This window comes from Phyllobates terribilis, unplaced genomic scaffold (genome assembly GCF_046119375.1).
Source record: "Phyllobates terribilis strain yellow unplaced genomic scaffold, ASM4611937v1 Scaffold_7__3_contigs__length_470593459, whole genome shotgun sequence".
Taxonomy (NCBI): Eukaryota; Metazoa; Chordata; class Amphibia; order Anura; family Dendrobatidae; genus Phyllobates; species Phyllobates terribilis.
Genome location: NW_027362767.1, coordinates 275195739 through 275208304, shown reverse-complemented (window position 1 = coordinate 275208304; position 12566 = coordinate 275195739). Strand labels below are relative to the sequence as shown.

The 12566-nt window shown below is 45.1% G+C and overlaps 1 protein-coding gene across 9 annotated transcripts in view; it reads right to left on the bottom strand.

Moving 5' to 3' along the window:
• DAB2IP (DAB2 interacting protein) overlaps positions 1–12566 on the bottom strand; it is a 221494-nt gene that overhangs the window by 68815 nt on the left and 140113 nt on the right. For 8 of the 9 annotated variants that reach the window (XR_012247454.1, XR_012247453.1, XM_073640836.1 and 5 more), the window contains one exon: positions 1264–1417. Coding sequence is in view for 7 of the 9 variants with exons in the window: in XM_073640836.1 (XP_073496937.1) it covers positions 1264–1407 (144 nt within the window). In the remaining 2 variants the exon portion in view is untranslated. Of the gene's footprint in view, positions 1–1263; positions 1418–5628; positions 5650–12566 lie in introns of those variants that run through there. The other variant, XM_073640831.1, reaches the window with a different exon arrangement.

Genomic DNA, 12566 nt, shown 5'->3' with positions numbered 1-12566 from the left:
CAAATCAGCGCCGCGGGATTTCTGAAAAAAGATGGCGGCCGTTAGCGGCTCATCTGGCGGACGGAGGTCAGCGGCTAACGTCGGATGATCAGCGGCTTGGCCCGCTGATCTCCCGACAGCAAGTGTGAACGGAGGACCGGGGAGCGGCGCCGCCGGTCGGGATGCGCCGCTCCCGGGCCCACACTAATACGACGCTAATTGGTCGCGGTGGCCGACCGCGACCAATCAGCGAGATGGGCGGCAAATTTAAACGCCGCTCTACTGATTATCGCGGTGGCCAGCCGCGACCAATCAGCGAGATGGGCGGCAAATTTAAACGCCGCTGTGCTGATTGATCGCAGCCGGCCACCGCGACCAATCAGCGAGATGGCTGGCAGATTTACACGCCGCTCTGCTGATTAATCGCGGCCGGCCACCGCGACCAATCAGCGAGATGTCCGGCAAATTTAAACGCCGCTCTGCTGATTGGTCGCGGCCGCCGGCCGACCGCGACCAATCAGCGAGATTGCCGCCAAATTTAAACAACGCTCTGCTGATTGGTCGATTTTATCGCCAAATTTAAACAAGCTCTCCGGTCCTCACTAACACAGTTCGCTGATTGGTCGCGGCCACCACCCGTGACCAATCACCGATATTGCCGCCAAATTTAAACACCGTTTTGCTGATTAGTCGCGGTTGCCGGCCGCGACCAATCAGCGATTTCGGCGCCAAATTTAAACAACGTTCTGCTGATTGCGCCCGGTCGGCCGCATACATATTCTAGAATACCCGATGCGTTCGAATCGGGCCACCATCTAGTTATTCCAATAAATGTCCCCAGGACGTAATCTAACAAGCAGGCTGAACAGTTGATATCATGCGGCACAATCCCACCTGGTGCAGCAAAGGCAGGAGATGCCAACCTGCAAGATAATATGATGATTTACATGGGGAAAAGCTGTCTGCAGCTTCTGCTCCATGTATATGTGCATCACTGACCATCTCATTCTTACCTCGCACCCCCTGCAATCTGCTGCCACATGAGCCACTGGGCTCAGGGGATGAATGCAGAGCACAAAGACCAAACTATGGAGGACAGACATCCACTATTGTTTTGACTCCTCACATAAGGTCCAGGATGTGGAGGAGTTTCATAGGACCAGTAAATGGGGATGAGTGGTCACGCAGCCAGGAATAATGTGGACCATTATGATGCGCCAAGTTGTTCCAGTCTTGTCAGTTGCTTCTATGGGTTCTGCACATTGGTGGATGGTAGCCACTTACCTCAAAGCAGTAGTCCTGGCCCAGAATGCTGCTGTGGACGGGCTTGATGACTACCTCTTCTTCCATGCTGAGATCTAGAGCTTCACTTGCACAGCTAGGACTAAGTAAGGACTCGTGGGAGCGCGATGCCTTCAGTCTCGGCATTAGTTGTGACCTGTGGAGAAACAAGACATAAATGAGAGAGCGGCCATGTAATGCCCCCGCTACCACTACCTGCTCATATCACCACTATACGGGCACGCAGACAATAAGCACCACAGATACGGGGTTGTCACACTCGGTGCAATTAACTGTCTGAGAAAAAAAAAAAAAAAAAAATCACTTTCACATTGTGAAAATATGTCTCTTCTCCATGGCAAGCAAAAGTGGTGGCCTCACCTATCATCATATACCCCTCTGCCCTCCTGTAAGTGACACGTCGTGGAGGCTCCCGGCCTCACCTATCATCATATACCCCTCTGCCCTCCTGTACGAGACACGTCATGGAGGCTCCCGGCCTCACCTATCACCATATATCCCTCTGCCCTCCTGTACATGACACGTGGTGGAGGCTCCCAGCCTCACCTATCACCATATATCCCCCAGCCCTCCTGTACGTGACACATGGTGGAGGCTCCCGGCCTCACCTATCACCATATATCCCCCTGCCTTCCTGTACGTGACACGTCGTGGAGGCTCCCGGCCTCACCTATCACCATATATCCCTCTGCCCTCCTGTACGTGACACGTCGTGGAGGCTCCCGGCCTCACCTATCACCATATATCCCCCTGCCCTCCTGTACGTGACACGTCGTGGAGGCTCCCGGCCTCAGCTATCATCATATATCCCCCTGCCCTCCTGTACGTGACAAGTCATGGAGGCTCCCGGCCTCACCTATCACCATATATCCCTCTGCCCTCCTGTACGTGACACGTGGTGGAGGCTCCCAGCCTCACCTATCACCATATATCCCCCTGCCCTCCTGTACGTGACACGTGGTGGAGGCTCCCGGCCTCACCTATCACCATATATCCCCCTGTCCTCCTGTAAGTGACACGTCGTGGAGGCTCCCAGCCTCACCTATCATATAGCCCCCTGCCCTCCTGTATGTGACACGTGGTGGAGGCTCCCGGCCTCACCTATCACCATATATCCCCCTGCCCTCCTGTACGTGACACGTCGTGGAGGCTCCCAGCCTCACCTATCATATATCCCTCTGCCCTCCTGTACTTGAAATGCCCTGGAGGCTCCCGGCCTCAACTATCACCATATACTCCTTCCCCATTATTTCCGCCCCTGTGCCAAAGAACATGTAACCCTGTAGCATTTAGAGGACAAGATGGCGTCTGACATCACTGAGATGTAAGCGATGTAGTGCACTTTGTAGCCGTAGATAATAAAACCCCTCCATCACTATAATCGCTGTGTGAAACTAAGCGGTTAAATGATCGCGACCTTACTGCCGCCATCCGCGGTACACGCCAGTTCTAGGAATATTTACAGCAATCACCTAACACAGAGCAGTAATGTTAGCCGAATATACATTCGATGCCCAGCGGAGCCATATATCATAAGCTGTAATATGGAATCCAGAGCCACAATTTGCCATAAACCTTTACAAACAAGTGCTGCAGATCCCGCGAGGGTGACATCGCAGCATGCAACAGACGGACGCCGTGCAACAGCCGGAAGATCAACAAGCAAAGGAAAAAATAATCACAACAGCAATGTAAGGGTTAAATTCTGCAACTGGAGAAAGATTAGGCAAAACTCAAGACAGCAGGACGGTCAGGAGGCCCTGGTGAAGAGGCGGCAGGACAGCGCTTTTGGTTCAGTAATGACATATCCTTGGCTAGGAGCAGGTAGGACGGCGCCCCTGGCAGTCAGTGATGATAGATACTTCCTGCCGCCTCCTCACCAGTAAGTGAAATATAACAGATCCTGGTGAGACGGAGGCAGGGCGTTGGTGAAATATGACAGATCGGGGCAAGGAGGTAGCAGAACGGCGTCCCCAGTGGTCAGTGAAGACAAATCTCTGATTACCAGGTTTCAAGATAAATCCGTAATTGTTAATGAATACCTGTGTTATAAAATATATGACAAGGTGAAGCACGGCGCCTTCACGACAGCTCCATATACAATGTATACACTGTGTTCCAAATTATTATGCAAATAATATTTTCTCAGATTTTCCCAAATTACCTATATGAATTGCAGTCATTGTAATTTTCCAGTCAAATAACTATTAGAGAGGTTTTTGTACAAACTGCCTATGATAACAGTATATTTTTTAAAAAAATAAAAACCTCAAACTGCACTCAAAATGCATGTTCCAAATTATTATGCACAGCAGAGTTTTCAACCTTTTCATTTTAATAAAGAACAAAAAAATGGTCATTTTTGAAATTATAAGCATTAGCAGGTTATTACAAACTGAAATCAAACAGTTTTCCACTCAAAACTTTATTCTAGGTGATGTTACATTTGCACATAGGACCCCTTGTTCGAAAGGAGCTTCTGAACTCTCTCGTCCATTGAATTTGTCAGGTTTTGGATGGTTTCTGCTTCAATTGTTTTGCATGAGGACAGAATACCCTCCCAGAGCTGTTGCTTAGATGTGAACTGCCTCCCGCCATCATAGACACTCCTTTTGATGATGCTCCAGAGGTTCTCAATGGGGTTGAGGTCAGGGGAGCATGGGGGCCACACCATAAGTTTGTCCCCTTTTATGCCCATAGCAGCCAGAGATGCAGATGTGTTATGTGCAGCATGAGACGGGGCATTATCATGCATGAAATGATCTCGATGGTCCAGATGGATGGAGTGGAGGATGGCTGGTTGATGGACACCCCATGCAAACACGGCTACGGCGCTAACAAGGAGGAGGTGGAGTAATGTTTTGGGCTGGAATCATGGGGAGAGAGATTGTTGGCCCTTTTAGGATCCCTGAAGGGGTAAAGATGAACTCCATAATGTATGTTGAGTTTCTCAAACAGCACTTTCTTCCATGGTTCAAGAAGAAGAACCGTGTATTTCACAGCAAGATCATTTTCATGCATGATAATGCCCCATCTCATGCTGCACATAACACATCTGCATCTCTGGCTGCTATGGGCATAAAAGGGGACAAACTTATGGTGTGGCATCCATGCTCCCCTGACCTCAACCCCATTGAGAACCTCTGGAGCATCATCAAAAGGAGTGTCTATGATGGCGGGAGGCAGTTCACATCTAAGCCACAGTTCTGGGAGGGTATTCTGTCCTCATGCAAAACAAATGAAGCAGAAACCATCCAAAACCTGACAAATTCAATGAATGAGAGAGTTCAGAAGCTCCTTTCGAACAAGGGGCCCTATGTGCAAATGTAACATCACGTAGAATAAAGTTTTGAGTTGAAAACTGTTTGATTTCAGTTTGTAATAACCTGCTAATGCTTATAATTTCAAAAATGACCATTTTTTTGTTCTTTATTAAAATGAAAATGTTGAAAACTCTGCTGTGCATAATAATTTGGAACATGCATTTTGAGTGCAGTTTGAGTGTTTTATTTTTTTAAAAATATACTGTTATCATAGGCAGTTTGTACAAAAACCTTTCAATTGTACTCTAATAGTTGTTTGACTGGAAAATTACAATGACTGCAATTCATATAAGTAATTTGGGAAAATCTGAGAAAATATTATTTGCATAATAATTTGGAACACCGTGTATATGACACAGCAATAGAAGGAGGAGCAGCAGTTCAGTGGTCAGGTTGCCCCGCTGCTAGGTCAAGCAGTAGATTGCACTGACACCACTAGATCGGAGTCGATTCCAGGATCCTCATACTCACTGCTGTCTAGTCGCCTCTACTGGCTTTTTATTGTTTTTCTTATGCAATTGCTCAGGTTTTTAATGGAGCAAACATCACAAGACAAAAATGATTTTTTTTACACTGTTATATAATTTATGTATTTTTACACTGTTATATATTTTATGGATTTGGGCAAAATTCTATTTTTACCTGATTAATGAAACTTACATTTTTATTGTCACTTTATGTAATATAAAAAATTCCCCTTATCGCTGATTATTCAGTTTTGCCAGAATGTGACTCTTCCCATTTGTCCACAGTCCTGTCCGCAGCACCGACAGCTCCGTCACTGGCTGAGACTTGTGCACATACAGGAAAATTAGAATTCTATCAAAACTGAACAATCACAGTTATGTGTAATTTTTTATATTACAGAAAGCAATAATAAAAAACTGACTTTATTAATTTAAAAAAAAATACACAAAGTGGCCGAGCTTTCTCCCTTTCACCCTTCCTTAAAAGGGGATATTCAGGACTTTATGAAGAACAAAAAATGTGCCCAAGCACTAACAGGCAGGTAATTGCTACTTACCGGCCTGTTGTGCCCGGCGGCGTTCTTCACAGAGCAGTCACAGACCGTTCCTGTCGGGGATTCAGCTGCCTCAGCTGACGGGGCAGAGAGTGATGTCTGACTCATTCTGATTGACAGCCTTCTCCACCAGTTATGGGGACGAGGGTAGCTCCTAGCTACGCGAATATCTTCATGGGGCGCTTTGAATATTTGTTCATCATGTCTTCTCCTCTAACTCAAGGTCGTATACGATTATATCGTCGTTATATCGATGATCTGTTCTTTATCTGGGAAGGGACGGAAAAATCAGCCCAGGATTTCTTTGAAACTTTGGATAGTAACCCATGGGGTCTTAAGTTCACTGTATCCATGTCAAGTGATTCTATACAGTTTCTTGACTTAGTTTTGAAGTTGGATGATTTGGGGAATGTTTCCACGTCCACCCATTTCAAAACTGTGGATGTAAATAGCTACCTCAGGTTTGACAGTGGCCATCTTCCAAGGTGGATTAAGAATATTCCGTATGGCCAGTATTGGCGTATACGAAAAAATTGTACGCAGGATGACGATTTTGAAAAGGAGGCTGATGTCCTTGAAAAAAGATTTTTGAGGAAGGGTTATCCAAAGAAATTGATTAGGGATGCACATAAAAGAATCAAGCCCTTAGTCAGGAATTATGTTTGGCTCGAATTTCTGACCCCAAATGTGAGCACGCGAACACAGGGTACAGAGATTGGAGTTTAGTGACCACTTTTAATAAATCTAGAATGTATATACAGAAATTATTAAATCGTTATTGGTGTGTCTTGTTGGGCGATCCGGTTTTGTACAAGCATTTGCCATACAGACCCAGGATCATCTATAGGAAGAATCGGAGCTTACGGTCCTTTATATCACCCAGTAATACAAAATTGAAATCTGCAGCTTCAGTACGGGGATCTGGTAGGCAAAGGCAAGAAGGAGTAGGTTGCTTTGCTTGCAGATCCCCTGGTTGTCTATGCTGTAGCACCATTAATCATGGGGCAGTGTCCTTCTCCTCGCAAACCACTGGTGAGCAATTCCCCATTACCTGCAAAACGGACTGTCATTCTGACTATGTGGTCTACTTGTTACAATGTGGATGTGGTTTGCAATATGTGGGCTGGACCATACAAAGAATGCAGGTCCGCCTCAATAAACATCGCTCTAATATTAGAAATGGGTATGTGCAACATAGTGTCTCCAAGCACTTTCTGACTGTCCATCAGAAAGATCCCAGTAGCTTGAAACTCACAATTTTAGAACAAATCCCTGAAAATGTAACAAATCGGCTTAATTATCTCATGAAGAAAGAGAATTTTTGGATTTTTAAATTAGGTACATTATATCCGGAGGGATTGAATCTAGCGATTGATAATGTGTGTAGATGAATCATTAATATTTCTGAGATAAAGAATCGGTTGAGGTGCAGATATTTATGGATATGCTTCACTAATTTTATGTATATTTTTTATGTATATTATTTATTATTGTTTATATATGTATTTTTCATATGTATGTGTTTTTAATGCATTGCCGCTAATATTCACATCTTATATCTTTACAGTAAGTTTATAATGTGTGGATATTGACCTGCAATGTCTGTTTAGCTTCTTTTGGTATAAATTTGAATTATCTTTCATGAATAGTGATTAAGGGGTTAAGTACCTAGTTTTGTTTGGTACCTCCCATCGAGTTCCTTTGCTTTATGTATAAAGTGCCTGTTTCTGCCATTCTCCCATAATTCCACCTGATGAAGGCAGCAGACCACTGCAGAAACACGTTGTGGGCATAGCAATACCAATAAAGAGGTTTCTTTTTTATCTTCTCCCAGTGCCTTATTCAGTTTCGGGGGCCCCACTGACCACTGCATTTTGCACACTGTTCTCCACCAGTTAGACAGTGGGAATACAGCTGTCAATCAGAATGACGTAGTCAGTCTCGCCCTGTCAACACAGTGGAGTGGAAAAGAGGCCTCATCTCTGTCGACGTGACATCAGCAGAGGCAGCTGAACGACAGGAACGGATATCCCCTTTAATGTAGGGTGAGAGGGAGAAAGCTCGGCGAAATTGTTATTTTAATTAATAAAGTGAGGTTTTTTTTTATTATCACTTTCTGTAATACAAAAAATTACACATAGCTCTGATAGTTCAGTTTTGATAGAATTCAAACTTTCCTGTATGTGCACAAGTCTCAGCCAGTGACGGAGCAGCCGACAGAATCATCAGAATGTACAGCACAAAAGTGGCCTAAATTATAACAGTTCTCCAGTGATAATTGATAATGTATTTATAATTATATATACACAAGGTCAATAATTATGCCTCCTATTTTTTTTCTCCTTAAATAAGGTAGTTATGTTAAATATTCGAATTTGGAACAATTCCTCAAACCTTCTTCTCCAATCCACAGCAATTGCAACTTCCGGCACCAACAGGTGGCAGGACTGTATCCGTTTGCAGAATGTCTGACATCGATGTTCGTATTAGACAACGTTCTGTGATTGAATTCTTGCATGCAGAAGGTGAAACGCCCATTCGAATTCATGAGAGACTGAAAAATGTGTACGGTGATGCAACAGTGGATGTCAGTACTGTTAGACGATGGGTTCGTCGCTGTAACACAGCTGAAGGGCCATCACCGTTGGCTGACAAAATGCGGAGTGGCAGGTCAGTAACCGCAGTGACTCCAAGCAACATTCAGCGAGTCGATGACATCATTCGTGGTGACCACCGGGTGATTGCAGATGAATTGTGTGGCATTATCTGCCTCAGTAAAGGCAGTGTGATGAAAATTATTGGACAACTGGGATACAGAAAAGTTTGTGGACGGTGGGTCCCAAGAATGCTTTTTACCATGCTGGAATACATGCCCTTGTTAAACGGTGGACCAAGACTGTGGAAATGGATGGAGATTATATTGAAAAGTGACAAATTAATCGTTAATGTTGTGGTTTTCAACCTATGTAATTGCATTTGAATTTCTTGCCAATTAAAAGGAGAAAAAAAAAATAGGAGGCATTACTTACTGACTGACCCTCGTATATAACGTAATTACTATTCAATAAAACAAACCACCTGTAATCTCATTTATTCCGGGGCCTCGTTACATCCCCGCACTGCAGTAACTGCATTCTAGCCATTTCCATATGGAGCCGTCTAGGTTGGAGATGATTATTTGTGGACCTCATTTTAGCCTCCATTCTAGGCGGCTCACTAGTAAGGCGAGAAGAGCGGAGGTGATTTTTTGAGGACCTGGTCGTAGCCTCCACTCTAGACGGTTCAGTACCGATGTGACTAGAATGGAGATGCTGGAGTGAGGTCCTCAAAAAATCAACTTCAAACTAAGATTAGGAGCAGTTTTGCGGGGAGGGTGGTGACAGTGACGGAGCAGCCGACAGAATCATCAGAATGTACAGCACAAAAATGGCGTAAATTATAACAACAGCAGTGTTCTCCAGTAACCTTAGACATTCCTGTAATAATTTGTCACTTCTGTGTTGTACATTATGGTGACTGTCGGGGGCTCTCTTTTACGCCTCTCCCCGCGGAGCTCCGCCCACTCTTCACAATGTCGGTGCTGCGGACAGGACTGTGGACAAATGGGAAGAGTCACATTCTGGCAAAACTGAACAATCAGTGATAAGGGGAATTTTTTTATATTACATAAAGTGACAATAAAAATGTAAGTTTCATTAATCAGGAGGGAAAGAAAAAAAAAAAAAAAAAAAGAGTTTTGCCCAAATCCATAAAATATATAACAGTGTAAAAATACATAAATTATATAACAGTGTAAAAAAATCATTTTTGACTTGTGATGTTTGCTCCAATAAAACATGAACAATTTCATAAAAATACATAAGAAAAACAATAAAAAGCCAGTAGAGGCGACTAGACAGCAGTGAGTATGAGGATCCTGGAATCTACTCCGATCTAGTGGTGTCAGTGCTGAACTGTCTACATCGGAGGGGGATTTTTTGAGGCCCTCACTCCAGCAACTGAGATCTAGTCTCCTCAGCAGTCAAGCATCTAGATCGGAGGCTAAATTGAGGAGCTCAAAAAAAATCACCTCTGATCTAGACGCTTCACTGCTTATGAGACTAGATCTCAGTTGCTGGATTGAGGGCCTCAAAAAAAATCAACCCCAATCTAGACGCAACCTTTCCGGGAGCAGTATTCAAATACATGGACGGTGTGAGCAGTGAGTGAATGCTGCGCCTGCCCATGACTGAATATGAGAATCACACCCCTATGACTGAATGAGCAGGTAGGATCTAAGTATATTTAAAGTTATAAAATCATTATACTACCACTGATTTTAATGAAAAAAGCTCATTAGTGATGCACATTGCATCACTAACAAAGCAATGGGGGCAGTGTACATAGCAACTAGGACGTGACAGGTTCCCTTTAAACATGAGCCATGTGTGAGGGAGTCGAAGTCATGGAAATTGAGAAGTCGGAGGTTTGGCTCACCGACTCCATAGCCCTGGCTATAATTCCATTGGGAATACCTGCATGGATAGAGAACTGTCTCAAATTGAACCCGCAGCTAAACTGACTTATTATATCCTGTGTTTTGTACCTTGTAGGGCTGCATTTAAGTTTTCCTGTGGTGCGGTTTATGTGGACTTAAATAAACAGCCGGACTTGTAAACAGAAACTGTTTGTGTGATACCTTATCTCGCACCCAAGTGAGTAGCATTGCCACAGTGTGCACTCACCGTCTTCATCAGCAAAACTCAGCACTACGCCACTCTGAGCCGGCACAAAGAGGGTTAAACCAGGAGAGAAAAATAAGTTTTGATGGCAAATGTGAGAATTATTGCGGCAGCTTTGGAGTGATATAGCAAAGTTTATAGACGTCGGTGAACGTAATCCCATTTTCTTGAGAGCAGTGAATGGTCTGTAGAAAGCTGCTATGACGGCGATAAACGATTTAGGAATTCATAAATCCCATCTCGCCGTGCCCCTGGACCCTCCATCCGGATAATCAGCTCTGCCGCTCATTTACATATAAATCAGGAGGGGAGATACCACCAGAATGAATTATGGGGGACCTGAGCCTGACACCAGGCCGTATGGAAAATACCACGGCGGAGGCCCCCTTCCCGAAACAGGACGCTTGGTGGGAATGGACAATTAAGGACCAGATACAATCCACTCATCAAACTCCGCCAGCCGCACATATTAGAGATGGAAACCAAGGCCCCAAATCACCTCAGTGCAAGGGGACGCAGCCCCACTGCGGGGGACATAAGTATCCCTTGATGTCTCCTCCATTGAGAAGGTGAAACATTCCATTTAGCTCCTCTTATCTGTGGCAGGACCGTTATGACTGCTCCCTACTTGTCCCCGAGCATGGAGTCCACCTCCATATAAACTGTCAGGAAGAGGAAGATGATGATGGCCGATGATGATGAAGTCAGCTGCCGATATGAGAGGAAGAACTGGAAAACATGTTCTATCCCCAGTATTGTCAGTAGACAGGGTTGTGCTGGGGAGCCAGACCCCCACCCAAGGTCAGCAGGTTACACTGTCATCTGATTGGATGAATGATTAATAATCCTAAATACAGGAAGGAACTCCGCAGATGACAGACATCTGGCCTATGGCGTATAGAAACGCTCCACTCCCCACAGTGACCATAATATACCAGGAGCTGAAGATCAAAAATACTCAGGATGCCCCCAAGCTGTGTGTGAGTTCTGTATGACAACTGAAGCCTCATGAAAGGGTTAATCACTCGGCCAGCTATTATTCACACTTCAACAATTTTACTGATAAATCCTAAAAATATTTGAGGAGAAACAATGCATAAATGTTACAGCCATGTGTCTGCCATGATATGGACAGCACAGAAGACATGGACCCCTATCGGAGATGAGCGGCGCCACCTCCAACGTCCTGACCATGAAACCACCTGTAGCACAATCAGACCCCACACCACCTCCCTCCTGTTACAATAAAGGACAGAGGGGCCGCCACGTCGCAGATGTTGCCCGAAGCAACAACCAGTAATGACTGCCCGCAGCTACGAGCCGCTAATTACACAGAAGGGATGGCTGCAGCGAAGAAGACGAGAACAGACCTAAATATGGCAACATGCCCGACTGACTGTATGAGCTAGTGACTAAACCACGGATCACACAACACTACATATCAGGGATCTACTTAATGTTCATCCATGTGATCATTATATGGCGGCTGTGGATCACTGCCCGTTATTCTTTCATTTTCAGGTGCTAAAAAATGAAAGCAACTGATCAGTCATATGACAAACACCCATGCCAGCCACTAGACCACTGTTACTCGAAATAGGAGATAAATACTTCATGTTCTCCCCACCAGCACAGCATCACACAGGAATATCACACAATGCCAGCACCACGCCATGAAATACGCAACATGATGGTGACCTTATCAGCCGTCATCTTGGCACGAAGCCCAAGACATACATTGTATATAAGGAGCAAGCGGGTTCTCACACGTTTGTCTAGGAAAAATTTCTATGATGAGAACATCCGGCAGTGTATACATTAAAGTACCATGCACATAGGAGGAACACACAGACAAGGGGCCACACAGGCGAAGGGCCAAAAAAAACAGAGCCACACAGGCGAAGGGCCAAAAAAAACAGAGCCACACAGGAAAAGGGCCACAATAACAGAGCCACACAGGCGAAGGGCCACAATAACAGAGCCACACAGGCGAAGGGCCACAATAACAGAGCCACACAGGCGAAGGGCCACAATAACAGAGCCACACAGGCGAAGGGCCACAATAACAGAGCCACACAGGCGAAGGGCCACAATAACAGAGCCACACAGGCGAAGGGCCACAATAACAGAGCCACACAGGCGAAGGGCCACAATAACAGAGCCACACAGGCGAAGGGCCACAATAACAGAGCCACACAGGCGAAGGGCCACAATAACAGA